The following is a 26,262-nucleotide window of genomic DNA, read 5'->3' on the forward strand; positions in this document are numbered from 1 at the left end:
GCCATGTCTACTGTGGGGGATGAGGGATTGAAGAAGGAGAACCATATAATAGAACTGGCCCAAGGGGCCATACATCCTAACTATGTGCCAAGGTAAGGCCAAATCAATTTAGATAAGATTGTTTAAGAAATCGAGGAGAGTAGTATGCCTAAGGAACCTGACAGAAAGTACTCCTTAGGGGACCAGAGAATGACCATCAAGTCCACAATGTCGGGAGCTGAGGAGGGAAGGAAAGACGTGCAAGTAAAGAAAGGGGGAGTTTCCATGTAAAGTACACATTATCTCCGCATTCAATACACTGCACCAATTCAGCTAGCCACATTAATGGCAGAATAACCCCTGAATAGTGCCCTTATAGCTTGTAGCATATTCTACCACCTCTAACAAGGCTCTGATGGGACAAGCATCCAAGTGAAGATTAGTGGCTATCCAAGTGAAGTTAGTGGCTATCCAAGTGGTGGGCTGAGATGCATTCCAGGTAGCTATATAAGGAAAAGAGACTCCTCCAAAATGGGGGATAGAAAAAAGAAAAGGAGAAAAGTATAAAGTATAATAACAAACTCTATGATCGAGAAGGGAATATTACATCTAATGATCCTCGGACGGAGTCAAGGAAGAGTTGAATTAGAAATCTTTGTCTTTCTTACTATTAATCTCTCTTAAATCTAATAACTCAAGCATTGGACCTCTTTCTAAATCGTAGAATGAAACTAACAAGGCTTGAAAGGTTGGCCTTGACAACCTATCTCTACAAATTAATTGTATCTAATTTGGCCTTGACAACCTATTTCTACAAATTAATTATATCTAATTTGGGCCAGGCCGCTGTTTCAGCCCTGTACATCTACTTTTTGCCTTTAAAGTTTATAGTATGGTGTTATGTTTTCATTTTTAATAATGTGGCAAATTAAACTTTTAAATAATAATTTTTATGACATTTAGGCTTCTAGGTGGGCCACCATGAGCAATTTTTAGGTATTACCAGGGTACAGAAAATTATGTTCCCTCTTCTCACATTCACTGTGAGTGGGGTCCACTCATTGAATTTATGGTGAGCTCCACCATGAATTTGAGAAGAAAAAACACTATTTCTTCATGCTCTAATAATACCTAAGAATTTTTTGGCTACCATAATACTCAGTACAATTAAATTATTGTTTTCATTTGTCCCATTAGCTTTGCTTCTACCACTTAGAGATTATTTTAATACAATACCAAAAGATTAAGGCTAAACTATTTTTTTATTTTTTGAAAAGAAGGTTAGGATTAAATACATTTGAAATGTTATAAATCATTTTAACACATAAAAGCAAGTTTTAGGGATCTAAAAGATAATTTTATTTTTACAAATATTATTACATATATTAGCCTGTAGCCCATGCATATGCATAAATACAATTAAAAATACTTACAATTATATTTATATTTTTTAAGATATTGAAATTATATATAATATTAACTTACATTTTTTTTTTTTTAACCCATATATTTCTAAAATAGTTAATGGTTTCTTGACACACAGCAGTAGTGAAGACGGGTCGGAGATCCAAAATCCAAGAATAGTTAGCCGGAGCTTCTTTAGCGGGTTTGGGTTTGGGGGTTTGGGTTTGGGGAGTGTGACGTGAGTGATATTTATTTGGAAAACCTTGGTTGAAGAACTGGCACTGGCAAAGTGCAACTGAACAAGCCACCACCAGCAAGCAGTAAGCCCCCAAGGGTTTCTAATTCTTCAATTCCCACTCTCTCTTTCAATCTCTCCATTAAAAATCAAATCTCATCATCAAATTATATAGATAGTTTTAAGTTTTTCATTCTCTCTCTCTCTCCTCGTTTTGATTATACATTCGTGAAATTGTTGTGGGTTTATTTTATTTTTATTTCTAGGTTGGTAGGTTTAAGTTTAAATATTGTGTAGCTTTTTCTTATAGATGGCGTTAAGGAAAATATTTAGGGAGTTTATAAACAAAAGGGTACTCTCACCTCCTCTTTTAACTGCCAGACATTGCTCTTCTTCTGCTGCTGCTCCTAAGATCCCTCACTCTGCTAAAAAAGTATGCTTTCTTTCTCTGTCTTTCTCATTTTCTGTTGGGTCGCTGTTATTCTAGTTATAAATAGAAGACATTTGTTTGATTCTCAAGCGTAGAGCCTCTGCTTATTTGAATTTGTAGGGAAGGTTATTGACAGGAGCCACAATTGGCCTAGTTATAGCTGGAGGAGCTTATGTGAGTACTGTGGATGAAGCAACTTTCTGGTACTTCATTTACATCTCTGAATCATACTTTTGCTTGGCTCACATTTAAACTTTGCTCTGATTCGCTATGTTTTTTTTTGAATAAGTGGGTGAGGGAAGATTTTATCCCTGCTTCTCCATATAATGGAGACCAGGCACTGCCATTGAGCTACTAGGCTCTTGGCTTTAGAAGCAATTATATATTTAAGCAGACCAACTCTTGGTTATCATTTGAGTGAAAAATTAATTTAACACATTATGTAACGTAGGACAAGGGGGAACAACAAAATCTGATTTAGAACACTAGGGGCAGATCTGGTATAGCTTGGGTTTTGAAGAAATAGGGTTAGGTTTTGGTGGGAAATAGGCTAGAAAATAATAGGGATTATAGGGTTTTCAAAGGGACAAGGATTAATAGGGTTTCGGAATGAAAACAAAGGTGAAAATCAAGATTTGGGTTGCTGTGAACAGTGCTATGAATAGTAGCCGTGAATAGTAAATTTAAAGAAAATAGATAAAATCTAAGAATCACAATTAGAACTCCTAAGCATCACACCGACGGCATCACACCTCGGAGAAGGTTGTATCACACAAACCATAAAAGAAAGCATAGCTCTTAAATTTTGAAAACATTCATTAATAATCAACTCAATAGAAAGTATTACAACTCTTTAAATAGAAGACAAATACCTAATCCTAGTTGAATTAGGATTTCTTAAAGCCCTAATAAGACTTGGACTTTGGACTCCTTAGGCTTTTACTACTAAGCCCAAGTAAATAAACAAACTTAAAATAAAGCCCAAAAGAAGATCAAATGGACTGTTAGCATACCCCATTCCAGAATATTATGAAATTACAAAACTGCCCTTGATATATAAAATAAAATAAAATATAATAAATCTGTCTTCCCATTGCCTCTTGCATCAACATGGGTTCTCTTAGCCCAACTCTGATGCTTGAACTGAAATGTCTATTGCAATGTATTTCCCCAAATCTTTGTGTAAAAGAGGCTTTTACCTATTGCAGAGACAGTGCTATTAGATTTTTTTTTCCTGCTATCAGTAACTATGGCTCCAATCATCTCCAAACAATTAGCCATATACCAGTTGACAAACCCTTCTTTCAAGTCTATGTAAGCAATGCCCAACTCTTTACCTGCCCCCTCTTTGTCAATGAAATTCAAATTGTGTGTCGGTTTAGTAGCCGCTGACATGCTGAAGTTTAGGTTGTCTCCATGTTTGTAGTGAAGGAAATTTTCAAATAGTAAAACAAGATTATGGTAATTGGTAGTTTTTAGCAAAAATATCTAGTTTGTTGTTGGGCTGGGGAACAGAGTGAGATTTTGGTAGGATGGGTGGTTTGGGGATCAACCTCTTCAACTGGCTTTCCCGAGGCTATATCGTATTGCCACTGACAGGGAGGCCTTTGTAGAATATTCTTTGACAAGGTTGGGGGCGAGGGAGAGAAGAAGTTGGGATGTTCATTTCATCTGGGACTTTAATGATTGGGAGATGGATGAAGGGGTGACCTTTCTTCGTATCTTGAGAGCCAATATTCCTTTAATGGATGTTGGAGACCAAATAAGATGGAAGTTAAAGCCTAATGGAGATTTTGACATCCGGTCGTTTTATAACAAGTTGCGAGGTTCTCCCTCAGTTGTCTTTCCTTGGAAAGGTATTTGGAGAGTTAAAGCTCATTGGCGCGTTTCCTTTTTCGTTTGGTCTATTGCTTGGAATAGGATCCTCAAGGGTGATAACTTGAGACTTAGGGGTTTTGATTTTGTGGACTGGTGCATTATGTGTTATTGTGGGGAGACAGTGGATCATTTGCTACTTTATTGTGAGAAGGCTTATAGGTTGTGGAGTTTTGTTTCTACATCTTTTGGAATTTCGTGGGTCATACCTAGAACGATTCCATATTTTTTTTTTGATAAGTAAGAATAATATATATACGAAAGGTTACTCTATGCCTGAAAAACACAGAGCAACCTAGAAATTACAAGAAGAAGAAAACAAAGAGAAACAAGAGAGAAACAAGTGAACGATTCCATATTTGTTTTTTGGTTGGTGGAATTGGTTGAGGAAGCACTCGTCTAACATCTGGAATTTAGTTCCGTTGTGCTTACTATGGTGTCTTTGGAAGGGGCAGAATCGGTGGACTTTTGAGGACTTGGATAGTTTTGGAGATTAGATTTTTGCTTCTTTTAGTGGAACTCTTTTCGACTAGTCTCGGGCTTGGGGACTCATGACTAGTGATTCTCTTCCTTATTTTCTTAGTTCTCTTCTCTTTTATAATAAGTCTGCTGTTTGGTTTTCTTCTGTTTTTTTTTTTTTTTCCTTTTCTTGTAGTGTTGGTTTGCTCTGTGCTTTTCATGCATAGAGCAGCCTTTTGTATATTATCATTATTATTTATCAAAAAAAAGTAATTGGTTGTTCCAAATTGTAATTTTTCCTTAACTTGAGTGTCCCTTTATAATTTGTGGTATCCATGAATGGGCTTTTGGTCCTCTTCTTCCAATCTTGTACACTTTTGCGGCAAACAAAGAAGCTTCCGTAGAATCATCTTTGTTGTGCCAAGGAGCGGGGAATAGGAGAACTTGGGATGTTCGTTTCGTTCGGGGTCCTAATGATTGGGAGGCAGGAGTGGTGGATGATTTCTTTAGATTCTTGGCTTCCAACTTACCTCTTGTGACTAATGGTGATTGTATGAGATGGAAGTTGACAAAGAACAGAGATTTTTCTATCCGCTCATATTATCACAAGTTATATGGTTCTTTTTCCATGGAAAGGTATTTGGAAGGTTAAGGCACCCCGGCGTGTCTCTTTCTTTGTTTGGATAGCGGCTTGGGATAGGATCCTCACAGGAAAGAACTTGAGGCTTAAGGGGCTTTAACTTTGTTGATTGGTGTATTATGTCTTTGTTGTGAGGAGACAGTGGATCACTTGTCGTTATATTGTGGAAAGACTTATCGGCTGTGGTGCTTTGTCTATAGAACCTTTGAGATTTCATGGGTCCCCTCTGGTACGGTGTCAGATCTTCTCTTTGGTTGGTGCAATTGGTTGGGGAAGTATTCATTGCACATTTAGAATTTAGTTCCATTGTGTTTGATGTGGTGTATTTGGAAGGAACGCAATCGGCGGACATTTGAGGATTTGGATAGATCCAATGACCAAATGCTCGTTCTCTTTTCTGGTTCCCTTTTTGATTGGGCTAGGGCTTGGGGACTCACATCTAGTGATTCTCTTCCTCTTTTTATTAGCTCTCTTCTACTTTGTTCTTAGTGTTTTTTTTTCTTTTATGTTTGCGCTTTTCTTTCTCTTCTTGTACAGTTGTTATGCTAGTGCTTCTTTGCATTTAGCAATTTTTTGAATATACATGTTTCTTACCTATAAAAAAAAAAAAAGATAAAGGTTTTTTGTTATAAATCTAGTGCAAATTTTTAATGTTCTTCAAGTTGAAACCTTTTGCCTGTCCTAGGTTTGAATATGACCTTTTTCTTAATCTTACGTACACCTACATTTTAATCTTTCTTTATTTTGGGGGAAAGGTTGTAGATATTTCCTGTTCATGAGTTTTATTCTATTCTAATACAATATATTTATTACCTGTATAAAAAATAAAATCATTCAATGGCCAAATTTCATAGTTAACTTGAATTTTAAACACTAGTAACTTCAGTTAATTTTTGGTGATCAAATTTTTGCAGTAGTTGGCTATTCTCAGCAACAAAACTTGTAAACCCTTTCTTTGCCCTTCTAGACCCAGAGGTTGCTCACAGACTAGCTGTCTCAGCAGCAGCTCGTGGTTGGGTTCCAAGGGAGAAGAGGCCTGATCCATCAAATATAGGGCTAGAAGTTTGGGGAAGGAAGTTCTCCAACCCCATAGGTCTTGCTGCTGGCTTTGATAAGAACGCTGAGGCTGTTGATGGGTTGCTGGCTTTGGGCTTTGGCTTTGTAGAGGTTGGCTCTGTAACCCCTGTTCCACAAGAGGGTAATCCAAAGCCTCGTATCTTTAGATTGCCTCGGGAAGGGTAAGAATGTGCATCTTCGCTTATTTTCTCAAATTCTGATTGCATATCTTCTTTATAGACGGGGTATTGTTTTGAGTTGATACTTTTTTTTTTGGGGGGGGGGGGGTGTTTCTTATTGAGTCAAATTGACCATGCATTTTGGGAAGTTGGTGAAGGTGGAAGTGTAAAACGATTGGATTTCTGTAGCTTAAACTCTTATAAAGTTCTTCTCTGATTTATGTGCCCTCACACTGCTTGATTTGTGACCAGTGCTATCATCAATCGGTGTGGCTTCAATAGTGAAGGAATTGTTGCTGTTGCAAAGCGGTTGGGTGCCCAGCATGGTAAGAGGAAGTTGGATGAAACTTCAAGAAATCCATCTTCCTCCACTGATGAAGTAAAACATGGAGGTAAAGCTGGACCTGGAATTCTTGGGGTCAATCTTGGAAAGAATAAGACAAGTGAAGATGCTGCTGCAGATTATGTACAAGGGGTTCATACATTGTCTCAGTATGCTGATTACTTGGTAAATATTCTCTTCTGATTTATTTTGGTTTATCTATTTCTTTGTTTTATGATGGATTTTAATATTTTGACTTGTACATAATAGATAATGGAGTTCTATATATTTTTGTATCAACATGGGTAATTCCTGTATCTTTCTGTCTGGCAATTACATCTTTTTTTTTTTTTGATAAGTAAGAATGATATATATATGAAGGTTACTCTATGCCTGAAAAACACATAGCAACCCAGAAATACAAGAAAAAGAAAACAAAGAGAAACAAGAGAGAAAACCAAACAACAGAGAAATTACAAAAGGAGAAGGGAACAAAGAAAAGAAGGGAGGAAATCACTAGACGTGAGTCCCCACGCCCGAGACCAATCAAATAGAGTTCCACAAAAAGAAGCAAGCAACTGATCCCTAGAGCTATCCAAATCCTCAAAAGTCCTCCGGTTCCGCTCCTTCCAAATACACTAAAGGATGCACAACGGGACTAAATTCCAGATCTGAGACGAATGCTTCCCCAGCCAATTCCACTATCCAAAAAGCAAGTCTGGAACTGAACTAGGCATAACCCAAGCCAAGCCAAAAGTTATAAAAACAAAGCTCCATAACCGATAGGCCACCTCACAATGAAGAAGAAGGTGATCTACCGTCTCTCCACCATGACGGCACATAATGCACCAATCCACAAAAACCAATCTCCTCAATCTCGCATTGTCTCCCGTTAGGATCTTATTCCAAGCTACACACCAAACAAAAAGAAACTCGCCTAGTGGGCCTTAACTCTCCAAATAGCTTTCCAAGGAAAGATAGTTGAAGGAGAATTTCTTAATTTATAATAGTACGACCGGATGTTAAAAGCCCCATTACGCTTCAATTTCCAAATTTCATCCGTCACCAACATCCATAGGAGGGATTATAGCACCCAACATACGAAGAAACCGCAAGCCCTTCATCCATCTCCCAATCATTAAAAAATATACTAAACCGAACATTCCAAGATCTTCTATCCTCCGCCCCCCGCCTATGCAAAGAAGCTTCAACAAGGCCTCCTTATCAATGGCAATGCCATACACTTAGAAAAGCCAACCGAAAAGGTTGATCCCCATACCACCCATCCCGCCAAAACCTCACCCTATTCCCCAACCCAACCACAAACCGACAATTTTTACCGAAATCCTCCCAACCCATACGGATGCTTCTCCACAAACCACACCCATGAGCTCCCCTACCCTTTCGAGGTCCATCCCCCCCAATCTTCCCCATATTTTGAAGCTACTACCCGCCTCCATAAACGACCCTCTTCCTTACCAAACCGCCACAACCATTTCCCCAATAAAGCCTTATTAAAGGTAGTGAGTTTCTTTATCCCTAATCCACCATTGGCTATAGGCGCACAAACTTTGTCCCATCCTACCAAATGAATCTTGCTATCTCCCCACAGGAAATCCCTTTGCATCTTTTCAATTTTATTAGCCACATGAGTAGGAATTGAGAACAACGATAGAAAGTAAGTCGGAAGACTAGAAAGCGTACTCTTGAGTAACATCAAACGACCCCCCTTAGACAAGTACAACTTCTTCCATCCAGATAATTTCCGGTTAATACTTTCCAAAATTGTGTTCCAAATTGAAGGGGAGTTGTGAGGAGCCCCCAGCGGCATGCCAAGATACAACATAGGTAAAGATCCAACTCTGCAGCCCAATATATCCGCCAGAGCATGCACATCACCAACCTCCCCTATAGGAACCATTTCGCTCTTATGCACATTGACCTTTAAACCTGTTACCGCCTGAAAACTAAGGAGCAACAACCGAATATGAAGAATTTGCTCCACATTTGCATCACAAAAAAGGATAGTATCATCTGCAAATAATAGATGTGAAACACGTTCCCCACCATCCCTCCTATCCTCAAAATTAAAACCACGGATCAAGCCAGCTCCCTCCATTCTTCTTAACATCCTACTAAGCACCTCCATCAAGATCAAAAATAGCATAGGAGATAGCGGATCTTCTTGTCTTAAACCCCTTGAGCTACCAAAGAAATCAGCTGGGGACCCATTAATCAAAACAGAGAACTGAATTATGGATATACAAGAACGGATCCACTTACACCACTTCACTCCAAAACCCATCATGTTCAGTAGATACAACAAAGCCTCCCAATTCAAATGATCGTAGGCTTTCTCCATATCGAGCTTACAAATGACTCCAGGGACCCTACTCTTCCCACGACTATCCACACACTCATTCGCAATGAGAACCGAGTCAAGGATTTGTCTTCCACCCACAAAGCTATTTTGATTCTCAGAAATCACTTGATCTAAAACCACTCTCAAGCGATTAGCCAAGACCTTAGCCAGGATTTTATACACACTCCCCACCAAACTAATAGGACGAAAATCTCTAATATTGGAAGCACCATTCCTTTTAGGAATTAAAGCAATGAAGGTCGCATTAAGGGATTTTTCAAACTTGCAATGATGGAAAAACTCTTCAAAGACCGCTAAGACATCTTTCTCCACTACCTTCCAGCAATGATGATAGAACGCTATAGTGAACCCATCCGGACCTGGAGCTTTGTCCTCTTCCAGATCCCTAACAACTTGAAGAATCTCCTCTCTCTCAAACTTCCTTTCAAGCCAAACCCTTTCCCTGTTCTCAATGCGATCAAACTCCAAACCCTCCACAAAAGGCCTCCACTCCTCAGTCTCCTTGTACAAATTTTTATAAAATTGTACAACTTGAGAAGTTACCTCGGAGGCCTCTTCAAAGACCACCCCATCCACCTCCAAGGTCCTTAGATGATTAGAACGTCTATGGGAATTAGCCATTTTGTGAAAAAACTTGGTGTTATTTTCCCCCTTCTTGATACATAACATCCTAGATTTTTGTCTCCAAGAAATTTCTTCTAATGAAAGAAGATGCTCCACCTGGGATCTCAAACCATCCCTATGAACAATCTCCCCATCAGAGAGACCTACATCCCCCTCCTTGGCGTCTAGGGTTATCAACTCCTCCAGTAATTGCTTCTTTTGACGCGCTACATTACCAAACTCTCGACGATTCCATTGCACAATGTCCTCTTTTAGAGCCTTTAATTTTTTCGCCAGCACAAAACTAGGAGTACCTACGAAGGAATGTCGATTCCACCAGGTTTGAACTCTATCCACAAATCCCTCTGACTTCAACCACATATTTTCAAATCTGAAAGGACTCTTCCCCCTTGCCATTCCCCCTGCCTCCAAGAGAATTGGACTGTGGTCTGAGACAGTACGGGGTAAGATCCTTTAAGTAACATCTGGGAAATGATCCTCCCAATCGGGAGTGACCAAAGCTCTATCAATCCTAGACATCATTGGTTGATCAGAACCATTGGACCAAGTAAAGCTACCTCCTTCCAAAGGCAAGTCAACCAAGTTGAGATCCTCAACAAATTTAGAAAATGTGAATATTACATCTTGATTGATAGGGTTGAAAATGTGAATATTAAATTCATCAAAATATTCTTTTGCCTGTAATAGTTTCTGACATATTTCAATTTCACCTCAAATGCCTAAAACTTTATCACCTTCTTTGACATTCCTAACCCGTTGATGTTGGTTTGCTATTGTGGCATAATCTTCTTTACATAGTTGACCCCAAAATTGTGGACCAAGGCTTGGTTTTTGTTGTTGATATTGACACTATTGGAATAACAAGATAGACATTGAAACCTGTTGGAAATTGAGGACCATAAGTGCGTCATTTTTTATAGTAACAATGTTTATCAAGTTAATGAGGGGTGTAGTCCAAATGCACAGGAATTATAAAATTGGTACACCCACAATTAAACTATTTTATTACAATAACCAATAAAATCTAACAATTCCAAAAAGAAATAATTCTGATATTGTCATTCATTCAAACAAGTATTTGAAAAGACATAGTTTCAGATCTAAAATGATGGTCCTTTCACATCCCTCAAAGCTTTTAGCATTTCTTTCTTGCCATATTCACCACATTAAGCCATGAGGAATCTCCTTCCAAATGTTGACTGAAGCAAGCTTGCCAACAATCTAACAAATCTATATGCTTTTAGTTGAACCCCAAATAGGCTAAAACCATAGTCCACAACTCTCTGGCAATAGAACAATGGAGTAAGTGATCAACTGTCTCCCCATTTCTTTTGCACATACAACACCTAGTTATTGCAATGATATTCATTTTTCTGAAATTGTCTAGTGTGGTGGTGGTTGTTAAGGTTCTCCCCAATGCTGTAGTCGACAAAAAGAAAGCAACTCTTGTTGGGACCTTAGGTGTCCAAATACTTTTGTAGGGGAAATTCACATTTTTGTTAGGAACTAAAGATCTATGGTAAGATTTGAGCTAAAACCCCTTTTGTGCAGATGTCAAACAACAAATCTTACCCTCTCCCCTACCTCGCACTGAAATTAAATAAAATAAGTCCAAAAAGGACGATAAGGGCTCCTGCTGCCAGTCATGTACTGTTCTGATAAAATTCAAAACACAATGAACAGAGTCATTGTGATACTGCATATGATTTGATGAAACTTAACATGTGCAAGACTAAACAATTCTAAGAATGCGTTCAAAGGAAGATTACGTCACCAGATATCATACCCAAATTTAACTTTGGTACCATCACCCACCTCAAACTTGATGAAACACAAGAAGTTTGCCCAATCACTCCTAATAAAATTTGGTATTTAAGTTTAGAGACTTGGAAAAGACTTGCTGTTGTTTACCGTGTTTTATGATGTGTATTTTTACTCACATATTGTGTCTCTCTCATCCAACTTGTTCATCCCTTTCAATGGATTGCAGTTTTTTTCTACTCCTAACTACAAGTCAACTTCCTTGCATGCCAAGAATTAGCATTGGGCTTTCCCTACCCCTAATAAGATTACTAGGTTAGACCAAAATCTTCTGGTAAGCTAAAGAATTGGGGCTTTGGATGCAAAGAAAATTTTATCAGAGGCTTCTTCTCTTGTGCTATCTTGGGCAATGAATAAATAAATGCCAGACTTCAACAATTTGGTCTTACATGTTGAATGCGGAAGAAAAGTTGAAGTCTTTAGGTTCAGTTGGTTCATTTGCTCTCCCGTTTAGAGGTGTTCAGTGTATGGTGCTGTGTATTATTTTCTTTTCTGTTTAGTTAGACTTGTTTTGGGGCTGTCATATTTTTTTTTATAATTTTTTTGGATGTTAGGATTGGGATCATTTTCCTTTTCCAATGTATTAGATTTAATTGATCACTGTATTTTAATTGTTTGATTTTGATGTACCCATGGTATACATCCTGCGCATTTGGGCTACACACCTCTTTGATCAATAAATATTGTTATTTATCAAAAAACAAATGTGGTATATATATATGTGTGTGTGTTTTTTGTGGCGTGGGGGTGGGGGGTTGTTTGACACAGGACATGAGTTGCAGTGAGCCTTAATGCCTATTTGATGCAGGATTTTTTATTTATAATAAATTCAGCATTAAGTTAGTTTACAGTTGGCAACATCTTTTCTTATCTGTCAACTTATGCCTGTGTTGTAACTTGTATGAAGTTGCATCCTTTTTCTTTTTGGAGGAGCCTCATCTTTCAATATTAAGTCTTAAGCAAATTATTTTATCATAAATCATGTTGGGAGCATCTAGGATGTTTATAATTTTATATGAATGCTGAGAAACTGTATCTAGAAGTGATCTGGATCCATTAAGAAATTTAAGGTAGTTAAGGCTGAATTGCAGAGCACACGGGGATGGTTATCAGTGTTTTGCAGCCATACAGTATGCTCAGAACCGAGGTTTTAACACTAGAATCTTGCCTTGTATTTTTTATGTTATTCTCCAGGAAAATTTTCAAATAGCAGTTCATTTCTACAAATGATGAGTCTGTCGTGTCTTCTGATATTTCAGATTTAAGTTCTTTGTCTTTACTCTGACAATGCATGTGTATTTTTCTCTGTAGGTGATTAATGTTTCTTCACCGAATACTCCAGGATTGCGTGTGCTTCAGGGAAGAAAGCAATTGAAGGACCTTGTGAAGAAGGTACAGTTTTCATGGCATGACCTTCTCTTTCTTTATATGATTAACACTGTATGTGACCAGAAGTTAGATCTTTTGTAATTTCGTCAAGGTTCAAGCTGCTCGTGATGAAATGCAATGGGGAGAGGAGGGCCCACCCCCGTTGCTTGTAAAAATCGCTCCAGACCTGTCTAAAGAAGACCTTGAAGATATTGCAGCAGTATGTAGTTGTGCGAGATTTAAAATAGCCCCTCTATTTCCTAATAAAATGTTCTCATAGTTCCTTCTTTATTATTATAGGTTGCCCTTGCTCTACGCTTGGATGGATTGGTATGTTTTCTCCCCATCATAAAGTTTTTCTCTTTTTCCTAAATGTCTCTCTTGCCTGTTACTTCTGCTTGAATAGGCTTTGATGGTATTGGTATCTTTAGGAGGCCCAACTTTGTGAAATAATGTAGGAGTTCCATAGATGATATTTTAAGTTGTAACTACATTGCATTTAGATAAAACCATCTACCTTATTCTGATCAGCATCAAACTTCTGGTCTACCATGATTTTGTACAAACTTTAGCAAAAAATAAGGTTAGATAGAGAACTTTGAGTGCTGTATCTATTAAGTTATTCAGAATTTATCTAACATTGCTGATGCAAAGTAATTGTTGAAGACAAGAATAAAATAATATAGAGAAGCAGAAGTAAGAAAGAGAGAAGTTCAGCCAACAGCCTACATCCACAAAATAAAACCCTAGCGGCTACATTCTTACTGTACACCCAAGTCAACAACTATAGTGAACCCTTAAGAGCAAACACATCAGTGGTTGCATAATCTTGCAAAATACAAAAAGTAAGTAATTTTACACATTTTGATAAAAAAACACCCACATCAATGGGTGTAAAATTGTGCACAAATACATATGATGCACAGACGCGGTGCGGCAAAATGGGTGCTGCACCTGCGTCCGACGCAGCCCGACATGCGAGCGACGCTGCTGCCCGCGCGTCGGTGCCGCGTCTCAGTTTTTTTTTTTCTCGGATTCGTGCCGACTCAGCTTCGACTCGCGCCAATTCGCGCTGAACCGGGCCGATTTGGCCAGAATCAGGTCGTATCGGCCGAATCAGAACGTATCGGCCAGCGGCCGAAACCGACCGAAACGGCCGAAAGAGACCGAAACGGCCGAAATCAGCCTTGAATCATGCATTGCACCAGAAAAAACCTGAAACCAAAGCATTTGCTGTCCAAAAATTGAAACCTAAGCCTTACCGTTGAGTTGAAACCCACGAGAGATAGCCATATTTAACGTACAGGGTCTGCTACTTTGGTTTTTTTATTTATTTATGGGAACTGCTACTCTGAGTTTTAATATAAACTTTGATTACCCAAAATTCCCTTTGCTTTGTATTCTATTGGACCCCCTAGGCACCCAAAGTCATGTGGCTGTTTTGGTCATTTTATCTGATGTTGTTGATACCTGGCATGATTAGGTGAGAGTGCAAGACATTTCTTTTTTGTTTTGTGTTTTCTTTTTTGTTTTGTGTTTCTTGCCTTCTTCTTTCTTTGTTTTGTGAATCTAATGTGTTTAAAAAAAATATTTTAATAGTAAAAATATATAGAAAATATAAATAAAAATATTTTTAATAATTTTTTAATCGCCGCACCCCGCCGCACCCACACCCTACTTTTTCAAAAATTGCCGAGTCCCACACCCGTACCCGTGCTACATAGATAAATACACGAGCTACAATAAACGTGCATATATGCACAGTTACTGTAGCTCTTCTATATATTATTTTAATACTATTTCTCTCTTTCCCTGACTCTCTCTCTCTCTTCAACTCAATCACCACAACTCAGCACAGCGCCAACCACACAGACCCACCACCCACATCACCACAATTCAACATCACCAAACACCACCACCGCAACTCGGCACTGCCAACCATAATCAACCCAAACCAGAAGAAAAACTCATCCCAAACCCAAACCAAAATCAATTAAAACTAAATCAAACCCAATGAAAACCCCATATGAAAAATCCAACAGAAACCCACATGAAAAACCCACCGGAAAACCCGTTGGATCTGCCCCGATCTGCCACTGGTCTGCTGCCGATCTGACACTGCGAGGTTGCTGCCGCTGATCTGGGTTTGAGATTTGAGTGAGGAAGAGAGTTTAGGGAGAACTAGAGAGTTTAGGCAGAGGACAACTGATAGAGAGAGCCACGGTTGGGACTTGTGGAGTGGAAAAAAAAATATTAATGAAGAGATATTTATTAATAAAATAATAATAAAAAATATTATTTAAATAAGTTAGAGTGCATAATAGATATTCTGATGTGGGTATTTTGTAAAAATGGTCTTGTAAAATAGAAAAAGTAGGTTAGTGTAAAATAGACGGAAAAATTTGGCCGAATTGATGCAGTTGCTCTAATAGGGTATGTACAGAGAATGGAAGCTAGGGTTAGCCCAATATGGGCTTACAACATAATTGGGCCTCTTAGGCCATTACATCGACATAAACCCAACGCTTTAACACTCCCCTTCAAGCTGGAGCATATAGTCATATAGATCCAGCTTGTAACACACAACTGCCAACTTGCTTGAAGAGGCTGAAAACGAAGTGAACTGGCCAAAATTGAAGCTGAATCGACCAAAAAAAGGAGATGAATTGGCTGAAGTTCTTCACTATGAAACAAAACCAACGACGACAACAACGAAAGCCAACGGCAACAACAACCGGCGACGGCAACAAGACAACAAGCCAAGAGCAACAACAACCAGCAGCAACAACAACAACCAATCTGCCGAGAACAACCAACAATTACAATCACCAACAACAACCATAACCACACATACAGCAACCAATCAACAACTACCAAGAACAACCAACAAAATTAGATATGAAGGTTGCACAAGCAAACAACCACTGCCAACCTTTGGCTCTTATACCATGTTAAAGACAAGAATAAAATAATTGCAGTGAACCCTTATTAGGATATCTATATATATAGGGCAAAATGCAAAATTGACCCTTTTAAGTTTCTTCAGATTTCATTTCGGTCCTCTAACTTTGTTTTTATTCATTTCAATTTTCTAACTTTCAAGTTTATTCATTCCATCAACTTTTGTTATCTGTTGTGGTTAATTTTTTAATTTTAAAAAATTTTCTTCAAAATTTTTAAATTAAAAAAATTTAATTAATGATTGAAAAATATTTTCTAGATTCTTATTTTCAAAAATTTTTAACAAAATTTAACGGAAAGGCTTTAATTGAATAAATTTGAAACTTAGAGGACTGAAATGAACAAAAGCAAAGTTAAAGAACTGAAATGAAATCTGAAGAAAATTAGAGGGTCAGTTTTGCATTTTAGCCATATATATATATATATATATATATAGAGAGAGAGAGAGAGAGAGAGAGAGAGAGAGAGAGAGAGAATAGAAGCTAGGTTAGCCCAATATGGGCATACAACATAATTGGGCCTCTTGGGCCATTAGATCAACATAAACCTAACACTTTAACAGTGATGAATTTTTTTTTTTTTAAAAAGGCCTCAATATTTGGACTTGAATTGTGCTCTCGTTAATGCCTAATAATTCCACAACTTAATTGATATAACAGATTATGATCAAGGCATGATGAATATCCTCTGGTGTTTTTATTATTTCATTCAGCCTTTGGGAATTTAGCATCTTTTTTTTTTCTCCACGGTTATAAATGAAGAAACTGATCACTCTTCCACCAGTGGACTCTTTATCGCTCTAATCTGTGAGCAAACATCATCCCCTCCCGTTTCACTCTTCCACCATTGCTTCAATTTTTTATGTTAGTCTTACAGGGTGAAAACTACCCTGTAATGCTTCCAATATTTTTTTCTTTAATATTATTATTGGTTGTTATTTTTAAGTTTATCATTTTTCTTTTGGTTTAGATAATATCAAATACAACTGTTTCAAGACCAGATCCTGTAAGTAAAAACCCAGTGGCTGTGGAAGTTGGTGGCTTAAGTGGGAAGCCTCTTTTTAATCTCTCTATCAACATCTTGAAGGAAATGTATGTTCTAACAAGGGTATGTTGGCTACTTCAGTAATTCGTGTTACTTGTTTTTCATTAAGCTGTTCTATATTAGGATTACATAGATAAACAAATAAACAAAAAGTGTACGCTGTATGTTTGTCTCTCTGCTTCTCTCTCCCTAATGTTTGGCATAAGTACATGAACACGGAAGATTGATAATAGCTACTCTGTTCCTCTTGGACTCCAAAAGATAAACCTAAAGGATCAATTTCAAGTGCACTGTTGAAAAGTATTGAACACTATGACATACTCCTTGAAATGGATATGGATCTCTATGTGTTTGACATTTCAGACTGTGCTAAAGAAGAGGATTCAACAAAGGTTCTACAAGACACTTTACATATAATGTTTGCCTGTTACTAGGATTGTTCAGAAAGTGTCTTCCCTCTTCCCTAAGGCCAAAAACTCACTCAGAAAGCATGAAATATTGATGTAGGTGATATTATACAATGAGTGTGCTGTCCCATAATTTTCCATGGGGTATGGCAGAAGAAAGTTGAAAATCAGGATGTTTCAATCTCTGCCTGTTTTATATGAACCTAGAATGAGATGAATACGACACTGAGATACACACCCATACAAGTTCCCGTGTCCATGTATCTAGTTTATCTTGGTTTCTTGCTGAGTTTCATATGTTAATCTTCTTTATGTGCTGCAGATTCATATTTATTGAGTTTTTAGTTGTCTTCCACAAAGCATTGGACACTTTTTGGGATACTATTCCTTCTATATTTAAATCTGGATTTTTTTCCCACTTTTGCGGTTCTTCATGCTCGTGCGTCATACATGAGAGCTTGACATTCTGTATATTTTTCTGTATCAGGGAAAGATCCCTTTAATAGGCTGTGGGGGTGTTAGCAGGTAAAAGCAAACACCCATTCAACATTTTCGGCATCATATTAATTTGTTGACAATATATGCAACTGCTTTAATTTAAAATTACTTTGTTAGAACCTTATGGTATACATTTGATTCAGTGGTAGGGAAGCATATCAAAAAATCCGAGCTGGTGCAACTCTTGTTCAGCTTTATACGGCATTTGCTTATGGGGGACCTGCCCTTATTCCTCAGATCAAGGTATTTTTATTTTTGTTATGCCTTCATGGTATTTTGGAGCTCATGGGAAAAACTGAAACTTAAATAAAATATGTGGATGTACTGCGATGGTGCATTTAAGGTTAAAAGAATGTTGTTTTGAGGAAAATAGAGGTGTCTAGGGCTAGGGCATGGGGAAAAGTTTTTATTTTTATTTTTTATAATTCAATAGTTGGGAGAGTGGGGATTTGAACCCTGGACATCTCCTTGGGAAATACCAAAACATGCCAGTTGAGCTATAAGCTCTTAGCAGGGCTTGGGGAAATTTTTTTCTCCAGAGCATAACTTTTAAGGGCCCAAAAAGGGGGAGATAAAAAATGAAAAGTATGCCAGATTAGTAAAAAATTCGGTACTGGTCGGTACTGATGAGAATAGCTGGAAAACTTATTTTCACAGAGGAGAGCCCAATTTAAAAAAAAAAAAAAACATTTTGGGAAATTTTAGTGATTAATTGCTTTTATAATATAATTATTATTGAAATGATGATACATTTGACTGTAGATTAAAATTTTAGCACCTCTTTTGCGAGTTTGTATTTTGTAACCAACTCTTTGGTCTTTGGTCTAGTTGTGGTACCTCTGGCCACAGAAGTTCCTTTGGAATTGGAGTGTAGTTCTGAGCCGGGGGGTAGGTGTATGGAGTCGATTGATGGTGAAAATTTATCGCAATGGGTAACAAATTGGATTAAGGCTTTTAGAAAATCAGTGGGCACTTCGTTGGAAGGTTTTGAGGAGCAAATTACGGGTTTATTGCTGGCTATAGAGGCCAGGAAAAAGGATAAAAAGCTTAAGGCAGTCAATGATCAAATGAAACATGGCAGGTCAGGGCAGAAAGGTCAGAGGGAGTTGAAGAATTTATTGACATCTATGAATGTCGAGGTTGGTTCATCGAAACAGAGGAATGTAAGTAAGGAGAGGGCTGTGGTGGTTCACCAATGAATTTGAAGATTATTTCTTGGAATGTTAGAGGGCTGAATGATCGGGATAAAAGGCTTCGGGTTCGTAATTTGGTCAGGAGATGGAAGCCGGATGTTATTTGCCTTCAAGAAACTAAAATGGAGTTGATAACTAGAGCTGTGATTCATAGTTTGTGGAGGGGTCAACATGTTGATTGGTCCTATCTAGGCTCTCGTGGAGCTTACGGGGGTGTTGCGATGTGGGATACACGGGTTGTGAATAAAGAGGAGGAAGGTTGTGGGGCGTTTTTCAGTTTCTTGTAGATTTACATGTGTGTCAGATCAATTTGTTTGGGCTTTTTCTGGCATTTATGGTCCTAATTCTGTGAGAGAAAGAAGGTTCTTGTGGGAAGAATTATGTGGTTTGAATAGTTGGTGGAATGTCCCATGGTGTGTGGGTGGTGACTTTAATGTGGTAAGATTTCCTTCTGAGCGTTCTGGTGTAACCTCTTTTACTGCGGCTATGCGGGAGTTTTCCCATTTTATTTCTGAGCAAGGTCTCATGGATATCCCGCTTCAAGGGGGATCTTTCACTTGGTCTAATGCTCGTGAGGTTGCTTCGAAGGCTAGGCTGGACAGGTTTTTGTTTTCTGCAGATTGGGAGGATAAGTTTCCATCTGTCTCTCAACAACGTTTGCCTAGGTTGTTATCTGATCATTCCCCGATTGTTCTTGAGGGTGGTTCTTTTCAGAGAGGTAGGAGGCCGTTTCGATTTGAGAATATGTGGCTTAATGAGGAGGGTTTCGTGGAGAGGGTGCGTGCTTGGTGGGAATCTTATAATGTCCAAGGAGCGCCGAGTTTTGTGTTGGCCACTAAATTGAAGCTTTTGAAAAATGACTTGAAGAAATGGAATGTGGAGGATTTTGGAAATGTTGAGGATCGGGTGAGAAAATTGTGGCAAGAGCTTAATGACTTAGAGATGATTGAGGATAGTCGAGATTTAGTTGTGGAGGAAAGGCTGGAGTTGGAGAGAGTTCGAGGGGAATTAGAAAAAGTTACTTTGATGGAGGAAATCTGTTGGAGAGCGAAGTCTAGAGTCTTTTGTATTAGAGAAGGAGACGGGGAATACCAAATTCTTTCATCGTATAGCTAACTCTCACGAAGAGTTAATTCCATTAATAGGCTTATGGTGGATGGAGAATTGTCCTCGGATCGGGAGGCTATAGCGAAGGTGGTATTTCTCATTTCTATAGGCGGCTATATCTTTGGCTTGTGGCTCATAGACCTTTATTAGATGATGTGGAGTTCTCTTGTATCTCGGAGGAGGATGCAATTTGGCTAGATAGGCCGTTTGATGAGGAAGAGGTGTATGGGGTGATTAGTGACTTTAAGGGTGATAAGGCTCCTGGCCCGGATGGTTTTTCTATGGCGTTCTTTCAGTCTTGTTGGTGTATTTTGAAAGCTGAAATTATGGCAGTGTTCCAAAATTTTTATACTCAGGCTGTGTTCGAGAAGAGCCTTAACGCTTCTTTCCTTGTTCTTATTCCTAAAAAGGTGGATGCTGTGGAGATTAAGGATTTTCGGCCTATTAGCTTAGTTGGTGGGATCTACAAGATTATTTCTAAAGTGTTGGCCAATCGGCTCAAAAGGGTGGCACATGGGCTTATCTCAAATTCTCAGAATGCATTTGTGAAAGGTAGACAGATTTTGGACTCCTTTTTGATTGCTTCAGAATGTATTGATAGTAGATTGAAGTCAGGTGTTCCAGGAGTGTTGTGTAAGTTGGATGTGGAGAAGGCATATGACCATGTGAGTTGGGGTTTCTTAATGTATATGCTTCAGCGATGTGGTTTTCGAGGAGAAATGGAGAAAATGGATAATGTGTTGCATATCTCTTGTTAAATTCTCCATTCGATCAATGGTAGTCCTTCGATTTTTTTGGTAGTACTAGGGGGATTCGGCAAGGGGACCCCTTGTCTCGTGCTATTTGATATTGTTATGGAGGGTTTGAGTCGTATGTTGGAAGTGGCTGCTATGGTGGTCGGTTTTCAAGCTTCTGCGTAGGTAATACAAGGCGGTAACTCGGTGATGGTGTCTCGTCTTTTGTTTGCGATGACACTCTTATCTTTTGTGATGCTGATCCTACGCATATAGCGTGTTTGAGAGCAATCTTGGCTAGATTTGAGGAGGTCTCAGGTTTAAGGATTAATTTGGGGAAATCTGAGTTGGTCCCTATAGGGGTGGTCTACAATATGGATGTTTTGGTGGGGATGTTGGGTTGTAGGCAATCCTCTCTTCCATTGAGATACTTGGGGCTACCATTAGGAGCTAAGTTTAAGGAGATGTCAATTTGGAATCCTATTCTGGAGAAGATGGAAAGGAGATTAGCAGGGTGGAAGAGGTTGTATCTATCTAAGGGGGGTAAGGTAACTCTTATTAAAAGTACTCTCTCCTCCTTACCTACATATTTCCTTTCCCTTCTGCCTTTACCTGGGAAGGTGGCAAATCGTATGGAGAAGCTACAACGAGATTTTTTGTGGAGTGGTATTAATGGTGAATCTAAATTACACTTAGTCAGTTGGGCTCAGCTTTGTAAACCGATGCAGGTTGGAGGGTTGGGTATTCGATGTTTGAGGAGTTTTAATGCTGCCTTGTTAGGGAAATGGTTATGGAGGTATGGTTTGGAGACCGATGCTCTTTGGAGGAGGGTTATAGAAGTGAAATATGGGAATGATTGGGGTGGTTGGTGCACAAAAAAGGTGACCAGTGCTTATGGCGTTAGTTTGTGGAGACATATTAGGAGTGGTTGGATGAGTTTTTCTAAACTAATTCGGTATGATGTAGGGGATGGTACTCGAGTGAAGTTTTGGAAGCATGTATGGTGCGGAGATCGTACTCTCCAAGAGGCTTTTCCGGAACTCTATTGTATTTGTCGAACAAAGGATTCTTCAGTAGCGGAGATTATGTGTTGGTCTGGTGGGAGGATGCATTGGGATGCTAAATTTCGTCGTCCTCCACAAGATTGGGAACAAGAATCTTTTGATTGTTTCATGGATATGGTTTACTCTTCGACGGTAAGGGGATTGGGTCCGGATCGCTTGTGTTGGAAGCCAGCAAGGAGTAGAGGTTTTGAGGTTCGTGGATTCTATCTTTCTTTCTACCCTCATAGCAGCTTATCATTCCCTTGGAAGTTGATTTGGAAATCGAAGGTTCCTCCAAGGGTAGCTTTCTTTTCGTGGGCTGCTTCTTTAGGTAAGATTTTAACAACAGATAATCTTCGTAAACGCCGCGTGATTGTTCTTAATTGGTGCTATATGTATAAGAATTGTGGGGAGTCGGTGGATCATCTTCTTCTTCATTGCCCCATTGCTTGTGAGTTGTGGTCGTTGGTGTTTTGCTTGTTTGGAATTCATTGGGTTATGCCTCAGAAGGTTATTGAGTTGTTTGAGTCGTGGCAAGGTAAGTTTGGAAGACATAGAAATATAGAGTTGTGGAGAATTGTGCCTCATTGCGTGTTATGGTGTATTTGGCGTGAAAGGAATGCGAGATGCTTTGAGGGCTGTGAACGCTCTATTTTAGAGATTAAGTCTTCTTTCTTACACACTCTCCTAGATTGGAGTGTGGTTTTTTGTCATTTTTCTTGTTCTTCCATTCCTGTTTTACTTGATCGTTGTAATCTTGGTTTTTGATTTATGCCCCCATAGTACATTCCCAATGTACTCGGGTTGGCTAGTATTCATTTTTTAATAAAATTTTCTCGTTACTTATCAAAAAAAAAATTAATGGAGCAATCAATATCGGTGGGATTCAGATCTAAATTTGTGGATTTTTTTTGGGTAGCTCCACTCAACTTAGTTTTGGGGCACTTTTGGAGATAATTTGAATTGTACAATCTTGTTCTTTTTTTCATTTTCTCCCAATAATGTAGTTTGGTTAATTTTTCCTGATTCGAGGTGTTATGTGGTTTCTTTTTGAAAAAGTATTTGATAAATTTAATTCGGTAGAAGGAAAACCTTGAGTATGCCATACGTATATGAAAGGTCTACCTTAAGAGTATACGCAAATTCAGTGGATCTATACAAATCTAAAATAGAAAATTGGATGCAGCCCAAAGCAATGATCAACTAATACAATGTTCTAAAAAATTAAGACTTTAGGTTGCGTGGTGGAAAGTTCAAAAATATTATGATTGTTTTTGCGGGGATGAATGATAATGACAAGTTTGATGTTTAGTCATTTGACGAGTATCTAAAAGGTTACAATGGTATATGCTTTCCTTGGAAGAGCTTTTAGTGTAACAAGGCTCCAAAGAATGCTGCTTTCCATTAGTGGGTAGCAGCATGGGGAAATATTTTGGCAGGGGATAATCTTAATAAAGGAGGTATTTTTTGTGGATAGCAAAATGTTGTTTATTGTTTTCAGAAGCTCTCTTTTCTTTCTCCTCTCTCTCTTAAGTTTTAATTTGTATTTTGAGGATATTCTGAAAATCTTTTTTGCCCTTCTTTCTTGTTGTCTAATGTTGTGACTTTTGTTTCTTAGGCTGAACTGGCCGAATGCTTAGAAAGGGATGGTTTTAAGTCTGTCATTGAAGCAGTTGGTGCAGATTGCAGATAACCGTACTAGTCTCAAGGAACACAATTATGAACATATCCTGGAGCATTTTTCTCACATCAAAGGGTTGGTTATCCTTTCTTTTTTTTCCCCTCCTTTAAGTGGGAGTGGAGTTTCTGACTTGTTTGATGTGAGAAGTTTTGAAGTGACTCGGCAAACATTTTTTCTGAGTTATCTCTTTAGTCATTAATTTCTTTATTCCCCAAGTTGCGGCCATGAAAATCAAGTGAAATATTACAGACCTGTCATGCAGGTTTACGTGACATTGTTTTGGCATTAGTTTTCAGAGGACTATGTGTAATGAGGCTCCAAAATTGTCATTGTATAAAAGTTATAAAAGTTGCCATGAATTATAAGTACCCACTTCCTGAAATCGTGTTCCGTAAACTCAATTATAATGGCTTGAATGTTTGTGATAGAAATTTTAAATGAAAGTGGATAGTTTATAATTGGTTTTAGGCTTTTGCCTCGTCTCTCTCTCTCTCTCTCTCTCTCTCTCTCTCTCTCGTTACACTCATCCTTTTCTCTTTATTATATTTTGATTCTTCTTTTTCTTTATTTTGTATAAATTTGGTATTATTTCTCCTATTTAATCCATTTTTTTCCACACAAAAAATGTGAGCTCTCTCTCTCTCTCTCTGGATTTTTGTTCTTTCTTATAAAGCTAGGTTGATGGTTTTTTATTTTTTATTTTTTCAACAAAGTCTTCTCTCTCCCTCTTATAGTTTTAGTTGGATTTTGATATGGGTTAATACTTAAATTTTTTAGAATGAGAATTTGAGTTTATATCAAACACAATCTACATGGCTATAAATTTGAATGTGTCTACCAATTGTTTGAGTAATAAATTATTATAAAGTCTATTTTATTCCTTTGGTTTCTTTTTTTTTTTTTTTTAAATTTTGGTTAAAATAACATTGTAATTTTTTCGGTGAGTTTTGATTATCATGATAATTTTCTTATTCCTTAATATATGAGAAATTTGAATAATAAATTTGAAACTTATCAAATTTAAGCCAATGTGAACGGAGCAACAAGGAGGCATAGGTTTTGTTTTTAGGAATCATAAAGGTCAGGTCATGGCTGCCCTTCTACAGTGATGGACAATCTTTAGGAAGCTCAAACAATGAAAGCTTTGGAAGTGAGAAAAGCTACCATTCTAGCGGCTGAAGCAAGTTTCTATTTTGTCATCTTCAACGGAGTTTCTATTTATGTTATTAATGCTCTAAATGATCAAGAGGAATGCTTAACCTCAGTAGGTTCTGTAATTGAGGATGCTAAAGTTGCAACCAGAGTAGTAAAATTGAAATTCTTGCATCTGAGAAGGCAGGCTAATGAGGGTGCTTATTGGATGGCTTGAAATGTAAGGAAAAAAAAAAATTGATTTAGAGAATGTATGGATTGAGAGCCATCCTAACTGTTTTGCTATTATAATTGCCAAGTGAGCTTTGTAATGTTTTCTTTCAAGTTAAATGAAATGAAGTTATTGTTTCTATTTTCTCCGCAAATAAAATAAAAGAATAAAATAAGGGTATGTTCTATGTGAATGATAACATTAATGACCATTATCTAATTCTCCAAAAAGTAGACACACACACACACACATATGCTCATCTAATTGATCAAAAATTTACTTATTAAAAAAATAATCTAAACTAATCTGTATGGACCAAGAATAGCAGGCCAGCCCCAAAAAGCAAGCCCACTAATTGGAATAACCTTGGCCCAATTAGGCCCATATAGCCGAACTCTGTGAATCTGGCTAAGTAGATAAGGAGGTCTCCAAGGTATGTCGGGAATAAGAGATAACGCCTTGGGGGAATCCACCCGTTGAGCATCTAGACCCGGCTTTTGGCACAAGTTACTAGGAAGTTGTATTAACAACAGAAGGTGGGCCCTCCTTTGACAATTGATACGATATGGAGCGACCCACTGACATGCCAAATATTTCTTCATCATGACTACCCCACTAAAAGAAGGGTATAAATAAGAGGGGAGGGGTAAAAACAAAGGGTTGGAAAATTTTGGGAGAGAGACACGAGAGTAGTGAGTAGAAACACATCCCGGGGAGAAGGAAATCTTGTTCGGATTTCAAAAAGGGGGCTCGACTGCTTGGTTTTAGGGACATATTTTATGTAATTAGCTAATCATTTGACAAAATGCATTTTACTTGTAATTAGGTAGATCTAGGATGGTTTAAGACTTCAAGAAACATGTTGTTCAAGTCAAATGTTAAAGCCATGCAAATTTGTTCAAGAAACAAGTGAAGACGTGCTATTCATTAAAGCTTGACAGATGTCTCGATAGAAGTCTATCTATCGAGATTTAATGTGGAAGCTAGACAAAAGCTCGACATAAGCTGTATCTGTCGAGAATTATGAAATCAGAATTTTCAGATCTAATTACACGCATATCCTTGAGTATTTGTGTAGGGTTTCTTTTCTCACAACTTTAGACATATATAAGGATTATTTTAAGAGCCGTCACAGAGTGATGCTAAGGTTGTTGCACTTGTTGTTACACACATGACCGGAGACAGAATTTGCTATAGTTCATCATTCTCTTTGTAGAAACTATTGCGTCTTTGCGCCAAGGGTTTTGTGACCAAGGAGCTTCTTGATCTTCATGTTGATGAACTGATGAACTTTGCAACCAACATCTTCTTCCAGTTGGTGAGTGAGTCACATACTGGGATTTGTGCAAAGGAGTTAGTCACGCACTGGGATCCGTGCATCATTGGTTTGTCGCGTACTGGGATTTGTGCATTGAACGGAGAAATTGCCGCTACAATACAAGTCTAATTGGGTATT

General features: G+C 38.1%; 1 protein-coding gene across 3 annotated transcripts; it reads left to right on the top strand.

Moving 5' to 3' along the window:
- Positions 1 to 1,513: 1,513 nt before the first annotated feature.
- On the top strand, positions 1,514 to 23,909 carry LOC142630038 (dihydroorotate dehydrogenase (quinone), mitochondrial). Of its 3 annotated transcripts, none has more exons than XM_075804100.1 (12): positions 1,514 to 1,703; positions 1,929 to 2,051; positions 2,169 to 2,251; positions 5,937 to 6,260; positions 6,510 to 6,765; positions 12,719 to 12,799; positions 12,888 to 12,995; positions 13,076 to 13,105; positions 16,706 to 16,843; positions 17,675 to 17,712; positions 17,829 to 17,928; positions 23,381 to 23,909. In XM_075804100.1, the coding sequence occupies exons 2-12, from the start codon at positions 1,929 to 1,931 to the stop codon at positions 23,453 to 23,455; spliced, it is 1,356 nt and encodes a 451-aa protein (XP_075660215.1). In that variant the 5' UTR covers positions 1,514 to 1,703; the 3' UTR covers positions 23,456 to 23,909. The 3 variants fall into 3 exon arrangements, with proteins under 3 accessions (XP_075660215.1, XP_075660217.1, XP_075660216.1); XM_075804101.1 differs by having other exon boundaries at positions 1,527 to 1,703; positions 1,916 to 2,051; XM_075804102.1 differs by lacking the exon at positions 16,706 to 16,843 and having other exon boundaries at positions 1,517 to 1,703.
- The last annotated feature ends 2,353 nt before the right edge of the window (positions 23,910 to 26,262 follow it).

The sequence above is a fragment of the Castanea sativa genome, chromosome 3 (genome assembly GCF_040712315.1).
Source record: "Castanea sativa cultivar Marrone di Chiusa Pesio chromosome 3, ASM4071231v1".
Lineage (NCBI taxonomy): Eukaryota > Viridiplantae > Streptophyta > Magnoliopsida > Fagales > Fagaceae > Castanea > Castanea sativa.